Below are 20,866 nucleotides of genomic sequence, written 5' to 3' on the forward strand. Positions count from 1 at the left end.
ACACGACGGAAGTTGCCAGTACAACTGTTAGGTCTTCCCAAGTCCGGTTGTTTTTTAAAGACTCTGCAGATAACCCCAAAAAGGCCATTTGCACCACCTGCCAGGCCAGCACCAGCAGGGGTAGTAAAACTAGCCGCATGATCAGGCACATGGCAGCAAAGCACCCGACTAAGTGGGCCGAACACCAGGGTACAGAAACAGTGTCTGCGGGTGATACCACTGCTTCTTCGCTGTTGTGTGTGTGCACACCAATCCCCTATCCATGGCGCATGCGACGATGCCTCCCACTCTGTACGTATCGGTGCACACTCTCAACTAGCACCATCAGCAAGCTCGTCCACTTCCTTGTCCCAGCGCAGAGTTCAGTTGTCCCTACCCCAGTCCCTGGAACGCAAGCGCAAATACGCAGCCAACGCCACACTACTAAATTCACACATTTCGAGACTGCTTGCGCTCAAAATGTTGCTTTTTAGGCTCGTGGAGATGGAAGCTTTCCGCAACCTGATGGCGGCGGCCGTCCCTCGGTACTCGGTCCCCAGCCGCCACTATTTCTCCCGGTGTGCCGTCCCCACATTACATGAGCACGTGTCTCACAACATTAGCCGTGCCCTCAACAGCTCAGTTGCTGGGAAAGTCCACCTAACCACAGACACGTGAACAAGTGCTTGTGGGCAGGAACGGTACATCTCGCTGACGGCACACTGGGTTAATATAGTGGAAGCCGGGACCCAGTCGAACCTTAGGACGGAACACGTCCCCCCAAGGTTCCACACAAGGAACCTCACTAGACTTCAGTGGCCTCTCGGGAGGATTGGTAGGGGGGGGGGGGGGTGCATGTTACCACTGAGTCTCCTAAGTGTAAGAGTTGTGACACTGTGGGATACAAGGAGAGTACCATCTGGTTCCAAACGTACAGTGGGTACTGAAAGTATTCAGACCCCTTTTAAATTTTTCACTCTTTGCTTCTTTGCAGCCATTTGGTAAATTCTAAAAAGTTCATTTTTTTTCTCTCATTAAAGTACACTCTGCACCCCATCTTGACTGAAAAAAACAGAAATGTACAAATTTTAGCAAATTTATTAAAAAAGAAAAACTGAAATATCACATGGTCATAAGTTTTCAGACACTCATATTTAAGTCACATGCTGTCCATTTCCTTGTGATCCTCCTTGAGATGGTTCTACTCCTTCATTGGAGTCCAGCTGTGTTTAATTAAACTGATAGGACTTGATTTGGAAAGGCACACACCTGTCTATATAAGGCCTCACAGCTCACAGTGTATGTCAGACCAAATGAGAATCATGAGCTCAAAGGAACTGCCCAAGGATCTCAGAGACAGAATTGTGGCATGGCACAGATCTGGCCAAGGTTACAAAAGAATTTCTGCAGTACTCAAGGTTCCTAAGAGCACAATGGCCTGCATAATCCTTAAATGAAAGAAGTTTGGGACCACCAGAAGTCTTCCCAGACCTGGCTGTCCAGCCAAACTGAGCAATCGTGCCTTGGTGAGAGAGGTAAAGAAGAACCCCAAGATCACTGTGGCTGAGCTCCAGAGATGCAGTAGGGAGATGGGAGAAAGTTCCACAAAGTCAAGCAGCCCTCCACCAGTCGGGCCTTTATGGCAGAGTGGCCCGAGGGAAGCCTCTCCTCAGTTCAAGACATCTGAAAGCCTGCATAGAGTTTGCTCAAAAACACATGAAGAACTCCCAGACTGAGAAATAAGATTCTCTGGTCTGATGAGACCAAGGTAGAACTTTTTGGTGAAAATTCTAAGCGGTATGTGGCTTCAGAACAACTCTGTGACCATTCTTGACTGGCCCAGCCAGAGGCCTGACCTAAACCCAATTGAGCATCTCTGGAGAGACCTGAAAATGGCTGTCCACCAACGTTCACCATCCAACCTGACGGAACTGGAGAGGATCTGCAAGGAAGAATGGCAGAGGATCCCCAAATCCAGGTGTGAAAAACTTGTTGCATCATTCCCAAGAAGACTCATAACTGTACTAACTCAAAAGGGTGCTTCTACTCAATACCGAGCAAAGGGTCTGAATACTTATACCATGTGATATTTCAGTTTTTCTTTTTTAATAAATTTGCTAAAATTTCTACATTTCTGTTTTTCAGCCAAGATGGGGTGCAGAGTGTACTTTAATGAGAAAAAAAAATGAACTTTTTAGAATTTACCAAATGGCTGCAATGAAACAAAGAGTGAAAAATTTAAAGGGGTCTAAATACTTTCCGTACCCACTGTATGCATGATAGATCTAAAAAACATGTATTGCCACGTTCCGATTCACCCTCGCTGTCAAAAGTTCCTACATTTTAGAATAAAACACAAAAAACAGAACTGCCACTTCCAATTTCATTGTCTTCCTTTCGGCTTGGCATCGGCCCCTCAAGTCTTCACAAAATTAATCGCAGAGAATGTAGCCTACTTAAGGGAAAGGGACGTAATTATAGTTCCCTACCTAAATGATTTTTTGTTGATAGACAACTCTGTAGAGGAATTACAGGATCATCTGAGGATATCTATCTCAACACTAGAGAGTCTGGGTTGGATCATAAATTCAGAAAAGTCAGACCTAGTTCCGGGAACCAGAAAGATATTTCTGGGCGTTCTTCTAGACTCCAAATTGAGAGTCTCATTTTTACCAACAGAAAAACAGAAGACGTTAAAAAACAAGATCCGCCTGGTCCTAAAAAGCCAGTGTTCAATAAGGATGGCGATTGAAGGTTCTAGGCACCCTAACAGCCTGTATCCGTGTGTCCGATGGTGTCAGTTCCACACAAGGGATCTCCCGAGGGCGATTCTATCTTCTTAGGACAGGCGGCAAGTAACTCTGGACAGAGAGATGCGTTTATCTCTAACAGTAAGATCTCTAGAAAGGTGGGCCATTTCCAAGAATCTTCAGTTAGGAGTTCCATGGATATTGTCTCTCTGTGTCACAATTCTCACCAACCCAAGCAGGAAAGGATGGGGAGCCAATCTAGAAGGGAAATTTTTTTTCAAGGAGTCTGGTCTCTAGAAATCCAACCCCAGACCTCAAATTACAAGGAATTAAGCGCAGTTTGTGAAGCTCTAAAACAGAGCCAAACTTTTCTGAAAAACCGCCATATAAAAATTGTCAGACAATGTAACGACGGTATCATTTTTACCAGGGCTGTGGCTTTAAAAATTATTTTAAAATCTGAAATGTTGGTCTACTGAAATGTATGTTCAGTAAATGCACTCAATACTTGGTCGGGGCTCCTTTTGCATCAATGCGGCGTGGCATGGAGGCGATCAGCCTGTGGCACTGCTGAGGTGTTATGGAAGCCCAGGTTGCTTTGATAGCAGCTTTCAGCTCGTCTGCATTGTTGGGTCTGGTGTCTCTCCTCTTTCTCTTGACAATACCCCATAGATTCTCTATGGGGTTAAGGTCAAGCGGGTTTTCTGGCCAATCAAGCACAGTGATACTGTAGTTTTTAAACCAGGTATTGGTACTTTTGGCAGTGTGGACAGGTGCCAAGTCCTGCTGGAGAATGAAATTTCCACCTCCATAAAGCTTGTCGGCAGAGGGAAGCATGAAGTGCTCTAAAATCTCCTGGTAGACTGCTGCGCCGACTTTGGTCTTGATAAAACACAGTGGACCTACACCAGCAGATGACATGGCTCCCCAAACCATCACTAATTGTGGAAACTTCACACTAGACCTCAAGCAGTTTGGATTGTGGCCTCTCCACTCTTCCTCCAGACTCTGGGACCTTGATTTCCAAATGAAATGCAAAATTTACTTTGCATTTACTTACTGTCAATGACTGGCTTCTGGACATCTGTCAAGTCAGCAGTCTTCCCCATGGAGCCTACTGAAACAGACTAATGGACCTTTTTAAATGCTTTGCAGGTGTTTTTTGTTAATTATTCTAATTTACTGAGATACCGTATTTTTCGGACCAGAAGACGCACCTAGGTTTTAGAGGAGGAAAATAGAAAAAAAATGTAAGCAAAAATGTGGTCATGATGCACTGCTATAGGGGAGGGGTTCTGCTACTGACACTGGTATTGGGGTAATGTCCCCAAATTCTGTTAATATCCCCCATCCTGGTATGTATGGCCCATCATTCCCATCCTGGTGTACGTGGCCCTCATTCCCATCCTGGTGTACGTGGCCCTCATTCCCATCCTGGTGTACGTGGCCCTCATTCCCATCCTGGTGTATGTGGCCCTCATTCCCATCCTGGTGTACGTGGCCCTCATTCCCATCCTGGTGTACGTGGCCCTCATTCCCATCCTGGTGTACGTGGCCCTCATTCCCATCCTGGTGTACGTGGCCCTCTTCCCCCATCCTGGTGTACGTGGCCCTCTTCCCCCATCCTGGTGTACGTGGCCCTCTTCCCCCATCCTGGTGTACGTGGCCCTCTTCCCCCATCCTGGTGTACGTGGGATGGCACCCCATGATCCCCCATCACGCTGCCCAAAAAAAAATAAAAAATCATACTCTCCTCCTCTCTCCTCCAGTTCTGCATCCCGCTCTGCTGCCGACACTCACTGTGTGAGCCGCGCATGGCAAGGCGCGCATTGGTGTCCCTGCCATGCGACCTCACACAGTGAAGTGCTGTGCCGGAATAGTCACTGCTCCCCATGCCGGGACTGTGTGCGTGGGGAGCAGTGACCATTCACTCTCTTCAATAGCGCGCACACTGTAGCCACAGCGCGGCTCCTGCTGCGCTCGGCGGTCAGTGTGCCCGCTACTAAAGACCATGAATATTCACTACAACCCATGGGAGTGCGTTGTAGTGAATTTTCATAGACTTTAATAGCGGGCACATAGACCGCAGAGCGGCAGCAGGAGCTGCACTGCGGGTACAGTGTGCGCGCTATTAAGGAAAATGAATATTCATTGCTCTCCATGCCCATGGCCGTGGGGAGCAGGGAATATTCATTTTCTTTAGCAGCGGGCACAGCGTAGGATGCAGCAGGCGTCTGCTGCCTCCTGTGCCCCGCTCATCCCTTGCTGCCGCTCCCCCCACCACCCACAGAACATATGGGCGGCACTGTGGCGCAGTGGTTAGTACTGCAGCCTTGCAGCGCTGGGGTCCTGGGTTCAAATCCCACCAAGGACAACATCTGCAAGGAGTTTGTATGTTCTCCCCGTGTTTGCGTGGGTTTCCTCCGGCTTCTCCGGTTTCCTCCCACACTTTAAAGACATACTGATAGGGAATCTAGATTGTGAGCCCCGATGGGGACAGCGACGATAATGTATGTAAAGCGCTGTGGAATATGTTAGTGCTATGTAAAAATAAATATTATTATTATTATTATTATTATTAATATATGTGCGGACTGTAAGACGCACCCAGGGCCGGCTCCAAGTTTTCATGGGCCCCGGGCGAAAGAGTCTCAGTGGGCCCCTTTGACACATACCACGATTCATGATGCACGGATACGGCAGAAAAATATAATATATATATATATATATATATATATATATATATATATATATATATATATATATATATATATATATATATATATATATTTATATATTATAACAATGCCAAAGATTTCACTTCTTACATTACATGAGTGATATCTAAATTCTCAGAAACTGGCAAATCCACAGAGCGCACGGTGCAGACCGGGCAGTCCTCCATACAGTATTACGGGCACCACTAGGTCCTCCATACAGTATAATGGCCCCACATAGTCTTCCATACAGTATAATGGCCCCACATAGTCCTCCATACAGATTAATGGACCCCACACAGTCCTGACAGGAGCCATGGCAGTAACTCACCCAGTGACCCCCACATAGTGGAGAGATGGGCACCAGGTAGTCAGACAGTGCCAGGAGAAAGGGTCACATACCATTACAGTATAGCCCTCCTATAGCGGAGAAGCCTGTCACCAACATCCCTGCCCCTGCCAGCCTGCCACTTCCTTCTCTGCCATTCCACACAGTCAGACAGGTCAGGCCAGGATTTCCTGTAAGATGCTGCAGACAGACTGCAGACAGTGCTGTGCTGACTATATATAATATATATGTCTATCTATATATAGATACTGTACATGATGATGCATGTGACTGTCACTGTATCTATATACCTTATTTGCCGGCGTATAAGACGACCCCCCAACATTTCCACTCAAAATATAGAGTTTGTTATATACTCCCATATAATACCCCATGCAGGATGTCACCCCCCATATTATGCCCCATGCCTCCATACATTAAAAAAAAAATCCAATACTCACCTCACTTCTCCTCACCTGCTGCCGCTGCTCTACTCTGGTCTGGACTCCAGCGTCGCCGGCCTCATCCCGCTCTGTGCTGCCTGTGACGGCTCAGGGGAGGGCGCGGTGTAAAGACGTCACCGCACCCTCTGACCTGAGACGTCACAGGGAGCGCAGAGCAGGAAGACAGCGGATCTGCAGAGGCACGGGGAGAGGTAAGTATCCGCCTGCCGGGGCCCTGACCAAGCGGGGGGAAGGGCGGGCGCTGACACCGCTCTCCTCCCCCCATGGCCCGGCGGGGTGCCCGACCGCAAGTGGGCCCCCCCCCCCGCGCCTGCTCAGGGCCCCGGCATCTACCCGGCGCATCCCAACTGAAGTGCACCTGGCGTATAAGACGACCCCCCCACTTGGAGGCATGTTTTTCAGGGCAAAAAAAGTCGTCTTATAGTCCAGCAAATACGGTATAGAAAGACATTACATTACAAATGCAGTCTCTGACAGTCAGATACAGTTACCAGTGGTCGGTGCTTGCTGGCTGGCGCTTGAATACGGAGGAGGTTGAGCTTGGAGGAGGGACCAAGGCTGAAGGCAGCGCATGCGCTGTAGACAGTTGAGAATAGATGGTGCCATCATCTGACTGGATGTCTGCGCTGCCGGCGCATGCGCTCAGCGGCATCGGGTGGCTAAGGATGCATCTGCGGCTCGGCCGGCAATAACCCAGGACACGGCGGGAGCGCTCACATAGCAACCAAGGTGAGTGCGGGCCCCCCACTGTCCAGAAGAGGATCTGCAGGCCAGCGGTAACCCAGGATGCCGCGGGTAGCACCGCAGCGCCAGCGCTCACATAGCAGCCAATCAAGATGAGTGGGCCCCCTTCCGCAGTCCAGGGCCCCGGCACTTGCCCGGTTGGTGACGCCGGCCCTGGACACATCCCCCACTTTCCTCCAAAATTTTGGAGGAAAAAAGTGCGTCTTATAGTCCAAATAATACGGTAATGACTTTTGTGTTTTCATTGGCTGTAAGCCATAATCATCAACATTAACAGAAATAAACACTTGAAATAGATCACTCTGTTTGTAATGACTCTATATAATATATGAGTTTTACTTTTTGTATTGAAGAATTGAAATAAATTAACTTTTTCTTGATATTCTAATTTAGTGAGATGCACCTGTATATAAACAAAAAAGGGTATATATACACCTTTAGTATATGTGTATAGTCTTTTATTATTTCACATAGGAATTTATTTCTATATAATGAATACACTGGTCAGCAGACAATATGCCTGTTTTGTGTCATCCAGACAGTAGTGACAGGAGGTCGCACTGTCAGATTACAAGCAGTGATTAGTGACTGTGGTCGGTGCTGTTTGTGGCTGAAACCTGATCCTGCAGCGATCAACACGGAGCTCTAACATCACAGTGATTAAATGACTGCTCTCTGACAGCGCTACCTGTTATTGCTGCTGTGGGAAGTAAAGCAGAATTTCTGACCAGGGCTCACCTGCTCTTTTAAGGGTATGTGCACACGGTGCGGATTTGCTGCGGTTTTGATGCTGCAGAATTTCTGTACCATTTCCGCCCCTAATATGCAAATTAGGTTACTTGCGGTTTTTGGTGTGTTTTTTTTATGCTTTTTTTTTTATGCATGCGTTTTTCATGTCTTCTTATTGAAATTAAAGAATATTTTTTTTTTTTAAACAAACTTTATTGATCATCATGTAGCATTTTTGTGTGCGTTTCTGCTGCAGAAACGCACACAAAACACACATGCGATTTTTACGCATGCGGATTTTCCTCATCTAATGCAAGTCTATGGGGAAAATCCGCATTAGTTTCCGCAAGAGAAATAGACATGCTGTAGATCTGAAAAATGCACCTCCTGTTAGTTTCCTCAGGTGATCTGCAGGTGCACAAAAATGCATAGTGGGCATGGAATTTATAGAAATCCCATTCACTGTGCTGTATCATCTGGCCGCTGCAGTTTTGACGCATTATAAAAACGCAGCGTCAAAACCGCAGCAAATCTGCACCTTGTGCACTTACTTTAAGGGTATTTGAAGCAGAAATTTCCTGAGCATTTTTGCCTCTCCCTGGCAGAAAAAACGCATGCGTTTTTTACATGCGTTTTTTGAAGCGTTTTTGTACATCAATGAATGCTTTTTGAAGCTAAATAAAGTTATTTGGTGGGACATTGCTTAAACCCTTGGATTACCATAGAACTGGGGTGAGTATATTGATTCATTTAAATGATTAAAGAATGCGTCTGCTGTAATTCAAATAAAGTGTTTACATGTGTCTGTGTTTATTTAACTCTTTACTTTAAGTTTGGTCATGAAAAGGTCTGACACCTTGACATAACCAAACAAAAGAGCTAGATGTCAGCTAGTCCCATTCACCCAATCTTCATTAGCATTTCTATTCATGTAATTTATGCGACTGCTGTGAGCTGTTAATTTTAGCCTGGGAAGGTGCCATTAGGCAAACATTTTCCCTGGCCATAATTAACACTTCACAGCTGGTTCGTTAGCCACTCAGCAGCGCTTTGGACACAATGTATTTGTTTCGTCCAAAATGCCGTGTTCTAATGCCGCACTTTTGTGGTTGGTGCATGTGAATCCACTGCATATAATGTCACTTCAACTGGTCAAAATCTGCAGCGGAGACTAGCGTGTCCGCTACAGAAATTGACATGCTGTGGGTGAGTTTGGGTACGTGGCCACAGTCAGGAGCCGCTGCCGGTTTGACGCTGCGTGTCTATACAGCGTCAAAACCTCAGCGTCCAGTTACAGCATAGTGGATGGGATCTCTAGAAATCCCATGTCCACTATGCGTGCATCAGAGGCTGCGAATCACCCGTGGACACTGATATGCAGCGCGTCTTTCAGGACCACAGCATGTCAAATTCTCTTGTGGAGTCGCTAGTGTGCGCAACAGAAATTTGACCACTAGAAAGTATTGAATGTGGTAAATCCGCATGGTTCAGTGAACACATCTGGATTTACCTGCTTTCAATAGAATGCAATGTCTTGGACGCAGAAAAAATTGCGTCCAAAGCGCTGCTATGTCCGGATCGTAGGCACAGAGCCTAAAATTGAAAATAAAAATGCCGTGGGCTCCTGCGTCATTTTTATAACCAGCAGAGGGAAAGCCGACCGCTGGGGGCTGATATTAGTAGCCGGGGAAGGGGCCATTAGCCAACAATGTTCCCTGGCTATTAATATCAGCCCACAGCTGTTTGTTTAGCCTTTAGTGGCTAGATTACAGGTGGACCCCAGAAAAAAATTGACATGGGTTCCCCCTATAAAATCTAACCAGCAAAGGCTAAACTAGACAGCTGCGGGCTGATATTAATAGCCAGGGAAGGACCATGGATACTAGCCCCTCCGCGGCAATTAATATCACCCCTCAGCAGTCCCAGAAATTGCGCATCCATAAGATGCGCCAAATCTGGCACTTAGCCTCTCTCTTCCCCCTGCCCTGTAGTGGTGGCAGTGGGGTTGGGGTTCACTTTAGCCTTGTATTGGCGGCTGACGTGAAGCCCAGGTTAGTAATGGAGGGCGTCTATAAGACGCCCCATTACTAACCGCGTAGTAAAATAGTTGGCGCTTTTTCAATAAAAGACACAGCCAGAATAAATTATTTTGATGAAATAAAACTGACACTGTTCTACAATTTATTTTTTTTTATTACACGCCTCTGCAAAGCCCTCGATCTCCTGAAAAAAACGTAAAAAACCAAACATATCCCTCACCTGTCCGCCTTCAATGACGCAGTTCACGTACCGCCGACGAGTGTCCCATGGCGATCTGGGTCACTTCTACAGCAGGGACATCAGCCATCACTGATGTCACTGCTGTAGAAGACGGCAATGTACACTGACCGGGTGTAAAATCATCCACCAGTGTACATTGCTGCAGTAGGTCACTGGGGTTGGCAATCAGCTGATGTTCGCGTGACCATCAGGTGATCGCTGAAGTCACCGATCAGGTGATCAGTGACGTCAGCGCAGGTCCTGGCAGCGAGCCCTCTCCCAGCAGTGTACTGCTGGCCGCCGGACTGAAGACATCGCCGCCGGGGACCAGGAGGACACCGGTGGCCACTGGGACAGGTGAGTATACAGGTTTATTTTTTTATTTTTACTTTTTTTTTTTACGCGGACTGGGAACAGCAACTCCTATCCACGCTGCTCTCGCTGTTATCAGCCAGAGTAGCGGTCAGATGAGAGGAGTAGCAGCCTCCTCTCCCGACCTGGGTACCACCCGCAGCGCGATTTCGGCACGATTTTGCGCTATTGATTTTCATTGAAACTCAGCTAATCCGCATGTATAGATATTATACATGCGGGTTTGCTGCGATTCAATGCAAGTCAATGGGAGCGAATTTGCGGCGGAATCGCGCAATAAATGGTCCTGCTGTGGTTTTTTGCCGCAATGGTAATCCGGAGTAGAAATTTCCGCATCATGTGCACAGCACATGTGGATTACCATTGCTATACATGGCAGACCTATTAACATGCGGTTTTAATGTGTTTCCGCGGCGGTTTTTCCGCTGCGGAAACACATAAAAACCGCATCATGTGCACATACCCTAAGTGAGAAGCTGCAGGAGCTCCGAGCACAGTGTGTACAGACTTCAATCTGCAGAGGCTGAAAACAGGAGCAGACAGAGAGCGGGAAGCTGTCCTGGCCAGGAGGAGGAGCTAAGCACAGAGGGTAAATACTGTTGCCCTTTTTTGCAGAATAAAAAAATGCGTCAAAAACTCGAAAATCTGCAACGTGTGCACAGGCCCTTGAATGGATTCTGTGAGTAGGACTAACCCTCCTAAGCCCTATATAAAGGCACGCAGGTCGTAGGAAGCTGAATAAACGAATACCTTGGTAACTGCAATCCAATGTCTTATTCTAGAGAAATCCATGTTTTTCTGATATTTAAATGAGTTATTATCTGTAGGCCAGCACTGATGTGCATGAGAATCTGCTTCCAGACTTATTTTACATGAAAGGGGGCTTTACGAGTGTGAGACATGTAATGGCCGACACTTTGCTCTCATAAAATCACAAAATCTGCAGTGAGATCACAATAACACAGTACAGCAGAAGTGAACTTTGTCTCATTACAAACACATTTTCAGTTCTTTCATAGTTTTGTCTTCTGCTGTACTTCCTCTCCCCCTTAAACACAAACACTGACTGCCTGTTAGATGGAAGCTGAAGCACTATGAGAAGACACCTGCAAATGTGTTTTGTAATGAGACAAAGTTCACATTGGATCTCCTATATCAAGATATCATTTTATTCAGCATCATAAGACCTGAATATAGATGGCTTAAAAGAGTTAATTTTACTGACAGATTCCTTTCAATTGCTTTGATGAATAAGGGCCAAAGTGTGAACTTCATACAACTTGAACTTTTGGAATCTCTTTTGTGGATAAACTGTCTGAGTCAACCTTTTAGTCAGACATTTGGAGAAGCTTCATGCAAAATATCCAGTACCAGACTGGCAGCAAAAGGTTTAACATTCTTGTATCATAAGGCAACTTATTTCCTTGAAGGTAGCATCTTGACTTGGTCAAAACACAACTTCCCGTTTTTCCTTTGTGCAGTTATATTGGTGTATGGCTATGTATGGCTTGTAATGATGGAGTGTATTTGACTTCCTCACTGTTCACATGATATGGTGCAGCCAAAGGTGTTTGCTCTCATTCATTTGGTATCTATGCTCCATATTTAAAGGGGTTGACACCTTATTATGATGTTAACAGATGTGTTGGGGACATGATTGTGTGTCACTTTCTAATATATATGTATTATAGGTTCTTCTCATGCAATTGTAGACTGCACATATCTCCTTTTCTAAAAATGGCAGCTGATGGATGAGCAGGTGACCAGTCCTGTCTGTCAGTCTCCCATTGAAAACACTGCACATGATAAAGCTGTTTTTTCAATGGGAGGAGAATGATGGCCAGGTCTGGTCACATGAAACTCCTTCATCGACCATTTTATGGACACGACTGTGTGAAGAAGACTGCAACACAGGCACAAGAGGAGAATGTGTGTAATTTTGGCCACTTACTAATATATATGGTAAATATATCCCCAACACATCAGTTATACTAAAGATAAAGTGGCCCTTTAAGATGGTTTGCACACAGCGCTATTACAGTACAAATGTCAAGGAACTGTTAATGATCTATATTTTGGGATTATTCTTCTTCAGCAGGACAAAATGGCCCAAAGTGGAATGAGGAGTTCAGCCCTGGCTCGAGCACAGGCCCAGCTTTCTGGTCAGAGAGTTCCGGTAAAACCCAAGGCTCCCGCAGATGAACTACAGGTCTCTGTTCTGCAAGTGCTTTATTTGTTTTTTATTAGTCCAGGTGATGAGGGATAGATGCGAACTGTGGTAAAAAGTTGAGAGTAAGTATGTGTTCACAATGATGGTTTCGTTTTTAGGAGCATTTGTTGCAGTCTCCTTCACATTTGACAAAAAAATAGTGTAGCATGCAGTATTATTTTTTTTCTTGTAAGATGATGAAACCTGACGGATCTCATATGACTGATCAGTCACAGCTTGGATTCCATTTTTCTGTTGCTTTGAGGAATCAGAATGACAAAATTCAATATAAGAATGTGAACATCTACTTACAAGAACATCGGTCTCAGTGCCTGAGTTTCATTAGTTTTTCTCTGATGAGGAAGGACAAAAAGGTTCTCCAATCTATCAGTCCATTAAAAACGGACAGCGCTCGGACAGCACTCAGATCAAAATCAGACATATCTTCCCAATTGTGCACGGACCACTTTGTCAGCAAAAAATCCCAGACATGTGAATAGCCCCGTAGACTATCATAGGTGTGAGTGTTATCCATTATCCATGAAGAGCATGGATAGCACTCATAGGCGAAAAACTGACAAGTAAGTGAGCCCTTAGAGTAATCTATAGGTAAGAATTACTTCCACTTTGGGTTTCACTTAGGGTTTAGATAATTAATTTATTTGTTTTGCATTTGTAGGAATATATGCTTGCACTTAACAAGAAGACCAATGCTTTAAAACTCTCCCAGCCATCAGATGCTGACCTGAGCGACATGTCAACCGAAGAACAGGAGAGCGAAAAGTACAGAGCTTTTGCTAGTCCTCAGCCGGTATCAGGGACCCAGAGTAGGTTTCTAAAGAAGAAAACACCATCTAGAAATGACCTAAAGAGCAGTGCAGTTATCACAATTGAGGCCAAAAAGCCTGCCAATCCCCAGCCTGTCCAGTCGAAGATGCCAACCAGTGCAGCCCTGAGGAGGTTGGCAGAAATTGAGAGCAGACATCGATTCAGGTAAGGTTGCTTTGCTTTACTATTATCTTTTGGCTCTTCCTTTTTCCTTTGGAGTGCTATAAAAAAGAGAAATAGAAAACCTGAGAGATTTTATTGCTTTTCTTTTCATCTGGTTTATGTGCAGCATTTTGACATGTCATGGCTTTACTTTTACAGAAAATTAGACATTGACGTTTCTGAGAACGACTCTGAAATAAGGACATCTGAAGAAAGACCTTTCTCTAATAGATCAAGTAGTGATTTCAGCAGTCGTGAAAATAAATTTCTGAAAAAGAAAGTTAACATAATGGAGCCACAGCCTGTAAGACAGAACAACAGGCATGGTGTTAGGAACAAACCAGTGAATAGTAAGCCAGGACCTTTGGAAAGCGAGGAGGAAGAAATGCTTCATCTTGTTGGCAGCTCAGTGGAATTTTCAGAAAATGATGAAAGATGGTGGAAGCTTCCAGTGAGTTTGGTTTCTTGTTTATTTTATTTTTTTTGCAATACTTTTTCCTATTGCTTTTGTTTTTGGCTAAAAAAAAATGGACACCACAAGAAAGGAGGCTAAATTTGTTGGAAAACTGAAATCTTAGAGCCACAGAATATTATGAGGCACAGTCAGGGACTCCATCTGGATCTTGAACACCCAGACTAAAGGCAGTGTGGATCTAGCTTAATCCACATATGTCATGCACTGATGGGTATCAGTAAGATCAACCCCCATACCGCCTAAATGGGAATGCATGTCTTTGAAATGTAAATGCATTGTTACCTTCTTGTTCAGAACTGCTATCTGTTGCTGCATTCCAGAGAATTTAGTGTTTTTATTCTTATGCAAATGATACGTTGAAAGAGGTTATCCACTACTTTTTTATTGATGACCTATCCTCAGGATAGGTTATCAATGTCTGATCCGTTGGAGTCTGGCACCCCCGCTGATCATCTGTTCTCAGTATCAGCGGCGTCTGGCCTGAACTGCTCAATTGTGGAGCTGCTCAATCTTCTGATAAAAAAACCAAAGGTTCAGACTCCCAGGTTTTTTCAATCTTCTGATAGTGGCGGCAGCAGCAGGCTACTACATATCCGCCTTCTATTGATTTGAATTTGAGGCGGATGTGCAGTACCATGCCACTGCCACTATCAGAAGACTGAGCAGTTCCGCAATCGAGCAGTTCTGGCCGTAGACATTGTGAACAGATGATCGGCCGGGCGCCGGACCCTGACCGATCATATATGAATGACCCATCCTAATGATGGGTCATCAGTGAAAAAGTAGTGGACAACCTCTAAGTTCTCTGGATGTAACAGCATGTAATGATCCTCTGCCTCCCTAGGTTGTTTCTCCGCCTAGTACCCGCCTCTTAAGCTCACTGTCTTTATTCTTTGCCTGGCACTTGAAAGAGGCTGGTGCTGGACAGAGAAACAACCTAGAGAGGCAGTGGCTCCATAATACTTTGTTATGCTCAGAACACTTAACACCTCATTTGCATATGAATGAAAATGCTAATATCTTAAGAATGCAGCAACAGAAAAGTAAATCTAAAAGTGTGAATCAATTTGCATTTACAGAGAACCAGTCAAGAAAAAAAAAATGCTACCAACCTGCAGATATAGGGTTAATATACAGGTTAATAGCATTGTGAACCTACCGGGTGGCAGTATTTGGACCCACGCTGCCAGGAGGAAATTAACTTTATTCCCACCCGGGCAGCATCCAGGTTCCAGTCATAATGGGGGTAACGCTGGCACGGGTTCAGTCACCGCTTTGTGAATAGAGACCTGCAGCTGTATCCGCGCCCCTGGTACTGACTGACAGCGGCTCAGCATTAAGGCTGGCAGATTAACTGCATGTCTGCAGGTAAATAGCAATTTTTTTTATTTTTTTTTTCATAAAGTAACTGGTTCCCTTTAAGAGACCTGCATGCCCATATATGCAGTTTGGGGGATTGATCTTACATACGGATTTCCTTTAATGCCTAAAGCTATGCCAAAGGTATGTTGACTTTGCCTTTCAATACACATTTAGGCAGGTAGTGGCACATGTGTGTAACTGTATTTATATACGTCTTGCTGTACTTTCAGCTGGACCATTTCATACAGTTCTTCTGAACATGGTTTGAATTGAGCCTAAGACATGAACAACCAATATAAATTAGCTGTAATTCTTGCTAAGGACAGATATTATACTTATACTATTAACTCTCGCTGCAACTAGAATATAAGAGTAGAGCTTAAAATCTTCACTTTCAAAGTTCTGGCTGCAACATATATATAACACTAGCTATTGCCCGGGTGGCGAGCATTTTTATTGGTATAATGCGCCCCCAGCCTGCTACGTGCCACCCCCAGCCTGTTATGTGCAGCCCCCATCCGGAGGCCGGGGGAGGAGTGTGGCGCCAGAGTGTGCCCATACCGCGCTGTCCGGCGCCAATGTGTCTTCACTAAAATAGCGCCAGATAGCGCGCTATGCACATGCGCCTATTCCGACCGCGCACTCCTTCCCCAGACTCGGACCAAAACAGAGGTGCCACGCCAACATTCCTTCGGGTCAGGTATGTACTTCTGGCGCCGGAGCTCGCGGTATGCATTCAGTGCCTACGCATACCATGATCTCCGGCGCCATATACTTCTCTTACCCGGTATGCATGGCACCCCTCCATCTCTGTATGCATGGCACCCCTCATCCTTATCCTGGTATGCATGGCACCCCTCATCCTTATCCTGGTATGGATGGCACCCCTCATCCTTATCCTGGTATGCATGGCACCGCTTTTCCTGGTATGTATGGCCCCCCTCATCCTCAATCCTGGTATGTATGGCCCCCCTCATCCTCAATCCTGGTATGTATGGCCCCCCTCATCCTCAATCCTGGCATATGTATGGCCCCCCTCATCCTCAATCCTGGCATATGTATGGCCCCCCTCATCCTCAATCCTGGCATATGTATGGCCCCCCTCATCCTCAATCCTGGCATATGTATGGCCCCCCTCATCCTCAGTCCTGGTATATGTATGGCCCCCCTCATCCTCAATCCTGGTATATGTATGGCCCCCCTCATCCTCAATCCTGGTATATGTATGGCCCCCCTCATCCTCAATCCTGGTATATGTATGGCCCCCCTCATCCCTATCCTGGTATGTGTATTGCCCCTCATCCCTATCCTGGTATGTGTATTGCCCCTCATCCCTATCCTGGTATGCATGGTACCCCCTCATCCCTATCCTGGTATGCATGGTACCCCTCATCCCCCAATCCTGGTATGTATGGCCCCCCTCATCCTCCAATCCTGGTATGTATGGCCCCCCTCATCCCCCAATCCTGGTATGTATGTTAACCCTCATCCGTATCCTGGTAAGCATGGTACCCCTAATTCCCCAATCCTGGTACGTATCGTACTCCTCCTCCCCATCATGCTGCACACACACAAAAAAAACAAGCACTTCTACTTACCTTTCTTCTCTGTGCTCCAGCGCTGCGTCCCGTTCTGCCAGAGGCCGGGGGAGGAGTGTGGCGCCGGAGTACACGCGTGCCCTTACCGCGCTGTCCGGCGATATTTTGTTGAAGCCGCACTGCAAATGTGTCTTCAGTAAAATGGCATCGATTCCGACGCCGCAGTCCGCCCCCAGCTTCCGGCCAGAACAGAGGCGCCGCAGCAACACTCCTCCGGGTCGGGTAAGTATGTCCTTATGGCGCCGGAGATCGCAGTATGCATTCAGTGCCTACGCATACCGCGATCTCCGGCGCCATAAACTCCTCTTACCTGTACCGGCTGGATGCGGTCTTCTGTCTGGAGCCAGACTGCGCACGCGCAGTCTATAGAGGCTTCGGACAGAGGGATGCATGTACAGTTATATTATAGATGTATTGTATCAAAATTATACTATTTAATTCCTTATAGTTTTGGATATTTCAATTTGTAATATTCTGTATGAATGTTTTATTTCCTTTACGTTAGAAACCACCTAGGACACCCTCGCCTCCCAGCAAATCAACCCCTCGCAGAAATCTTCGTCATAGTCCCTCTACTATGGCATTTGTTTCTCCTCGCCGCTCCCCTTCCCGCTTAAATTCTAGAACACCATCACCCCCTAGCTATGGAAGCCCTAGGTTTCCAAGAAGAACACATTCCTTAACTCGGTTCAGATCTCGATCTCCGTCACCATCTGTAAGAAGCTCATTGAGCAGTCCATCTTCAAGGACAAGGCTGGGGAGACGAAGTCGAACACCTGTGTCCCAAAGGAGTACCATGAAATCCCTCGATGAGCTCTTCTCCAGACCTGAGGATGATAGCAGTGCAAGCTCCAATGGTAAGGTTCAGTTTTCTTACTGGCATAAGTTGCATTGTAATGATATTTAGGTACACAAGTTAAAACAAATTCTGAAAAATTGTTAAACTACGTGTCTTTGTCTTGACAATTGTTTGACAGTTGCGAGTTGAAAATTTCACAGATGAAAGGCCCGTCCTACCAGTAGTTTTCATACGGATATTTTCTATAAATGTGCATCTGATGGGGATGTTTGGATACAGCAATCAGAACACCCTCTCCTCTAGACCCATGTTAATATTGTTGAGATTGTGAATGAGGGATCTTTGAGGTTATTTGAATTGGTCATCTAGGTGGTACTAAGGGAACTGTAAACTATAGCAATAATGACAATGTAAGTTTGCCAGAAGAGAACCTGTCACAACAGCCTAAATTCAGGTAATCACATTTATCCTAATGAATGTAGGTACACTCACCGAGCATTCCAGAAAAGATGCATCTTGGCTTCTTTTTTTTTTTTTTCCCGTTACCGTTGCACCACCATTTAAAACTTGTCAGTGCCTGGACCACATCATTGGTTGCAGTCCAAGATAAAATGTTTAACCCCTTAGTAACCGAGCCAATTAGGTCCTTAATGACCAGGCCAAATTTTACAATTCTGACCAGTGTCACTTTATGAGGTAATTACTCTGGAACCCTTCAACGTATTCCCCTGATTCTGAGACTGTTTTTTCGTGACATATTGTACTTCATGATAGTGGTAAAATTTCTTCAATATCACTTGCATTTATTTGTGAAAAAAATGCAAATCTGGCGAAAATTTAGCAATTTTCAAACTTTGAATTGTTATGCCCTTGAAAAGAAAGATATGTCACACAAAATAGTTAATAAATAACATTTCCCACATGTCTACTTTACATCAGCACAATTCTTGAAGCATCATTTTTTCTTTGTTAGGAAGTTATAAGGGTTAAAAGTTGACCAGCGATTTCTCATTTTCCCAGCAAAATTTACAAAACCATTTTTTTTTAAGGGACCACATCACATGTGAAGTGACTTTGAGGGGTCTATATGACATAAAATACCCAAAATTGACACCATTCTAAACACTTCACCCCTCAAGGTGCTCAAAACCACATTGAAGACGTTTATTAACCCTTCACGTGCTTCACAGGAACTGAAGCAACGTGAAAGGAAAAAATGAACATTTAACTTTTTTTCACAAAAATTTTACTTCAGACCCAATTTTTTTTATTTTCACAAGGGTAACAAGAAAAAATGGAAAACAATTTGTCGTGCAATTTCTCCTGAGCACGCCTATGCCCCATATGTGAGGGAAAACCACTGCTTGGGTGCACGGCAGGGCTCGGAAGGGAAGGAGCACTGTTTGACTTTTTGAACGCTAAATTGGCTGGAATCTAGAACGGACGCCATGTCGCGTTTGGAGAGCCTCTGTTGTGTCTAAATAGTGGAAACCCCCCACAAGTGACCCCATTTTGGAAACTACACCTCTCAAGGATTTTATCAAGGTGAACATTTTGAACTCAGAGGTACGACACAGAATTTGATAACATTAGGTCATCATATTGAATATGTTTTCATTAGTCTTAAGCACAAGTACTCGCTACTTGAGTTTGTATCGGGAACTCTGGTATGCACCAAGTATCGCGAGTGCTCGAGTCCCCGTCCAGCATGTTTCACGATTGTTAGACACCCAAAAAAACATGCGGTGATTGTTTGTGTATGGCAGGCAATCCCCACGTGTTTTTTTTTTGGCTGTATAACAGCCGCGAAACATGCGGGGCAGAGACTCGAGCATGTCACTTGAGCACCCGCTATACTCGGTACAAACTCAAGTAGCGAGCACTTGCACTCAACACTAGTCGCCATATCGTCATCATTTTTTTTTCTTTACTTTTGAAAAAATCCTAACCCTAAAGGGCTCATACTCATCTGCGTGAAAAACGGACGAGTGCAATCCGATAAAAAATCGGATTGCACTCTGACCAATGTTAATCTATGAGTCCCTGTTCATCCACAATTTTTTTTCTCAGCTGGAATCTGGATGAGAAAAAAATCGCAGCATGCTGCATATTGCCATGTACAGTGCTGGCCAAAAGTATTGGCACCCCTGCAATTCTGTCAGATAATACTCAGTTTCTTCCTGAAAATTATTGCAATCACAAATTCTTTGGTATTATTCTCTTCATTTAATTTGTCTTTAATGAATAAAACACAAAAAGAATTGTCCTAAAGCCAAATTGGATATAATTCCACACCAAGCCTAAAAAAGGGGGTGGACAAAAGTATTGGCACCGTTTGAAAAATCATGTGATGCTTCTCTAATTCGTGTAATTAACAGCACCTCTAACTTACCTAGGGCACCTAACAGGTGTTGGCAATAACTAAATCACACTTGCAGCCAGTTAACATGGATTAAAGTTGACTCAACCTCTGTCCTGTGTCCTTGTGTGTACCACATTGAGCATGGAGAAAAGAAAGAAGACCAAAGAACTGTCAGAGGACTTGAGAAACCAAATTGTGAGGAAGCATGAGCAATCTCAAGGCTACAAGTCAAACTCCACAGACCTGAATGTTCCTGTGTCTTCCGTGCGCAGTGTCATCAAGAAGTTTAAAGCCCAAGGCACTGTGGCTAACCTCCCTAGATGTGGACGGAAAAGAAAAATTGACGAGAGATTTCAACGCAAGATTGTGCGGATGGTGGATAAAGAACCTCGACTAACATCCAAACAAGTTCAAGCTGCCCTGCAGTCCGAGGGTACAACAGTGTCAACCCGTACTATCTGTCGGCGTCTGAATGAAAAGGGACTGTATGGTAGGATACCCAGGAAGACCCCACTTCTTAAAAAAAAGCCAGTCTGGAGTTTGCCAAAACTTACCTGAGAAAGCCTAAAACGTTTTGGAAGAATGTTCTCTGATCAGATGAGACAAAAGTAGAGCTTTTTGGGAAAAAGCATCAACATAGAGTGTACAGGAAAAAAAAAGGCATTCAAAGAAAAGAACATGGTCCCTACAGTCAAACATGGTGGAGGTTCCCTGATGTTTTGGGGTTGC

The 20,866-nt window shown here is 45.1% G+C and overlaps 1 protein-coding gene across 5 annotated transcripts in view; it reads left to right on the forward strand.

Annotated features, from left to right (window-relative positions):
• The window catches only part of CUNH19orf44 (chromosome unknown C19orf44 homolog), a 119,086-nt gene that overhangs the window by 18,682 nt on the left and 79,538 nt on the right, over positions 1 to 20,866 (forward strand). For 4 of the 5 annotated variants that reach the window (XR_012252327.1, XR_012252324.1, XR_012252328.1 and 1 more), the window contains exons 2-5: positions 12,438 to 12,551; positions 13,231 to 13,544; positions 13,701 to 13,992; positions 17,482 to 17,833. Coding sequence is in view for 1 of the 5 variants with exons in the window: in XM_073655197.1 (XP_073511298.1) it covers positions 12,447 to 12,551; positions 13,231 to 13,544; positions 13,701 to 13,992; positions 17,482 to 17,833 (1,063 nt within the window). In the remaining 4 variants the exon portion in view is untranslated. The remainder of the gene's footprint in view (positions 1 to 12,437; positions 12,552 to 13,230; positions 13,545 to 13,700; positions 13,993 to 17,481; positions 17,834 to 20,866) is intronic. The other variant, XR_012252329.1, reaches the window with a different exon arrangement.

This window comes from Phyllobates terribilis, unplaced genomic scaffold (genome assembly GCF_046119375.1).
Source record: "Phyllobates terribilis strain yellow unplaced genomic scaffold, ASM4611937v1 Scaffold_1__5_contigs__length_1240528914, whole genome shotgun sequence".
Classification (NCBI taxonomy): domain Eukaryota; kingdom Metazoa; phylum Chordata; class Amphibia; order Anura; family Dendrobatidae; genus Phyllobates; species Phyllobates terribilis.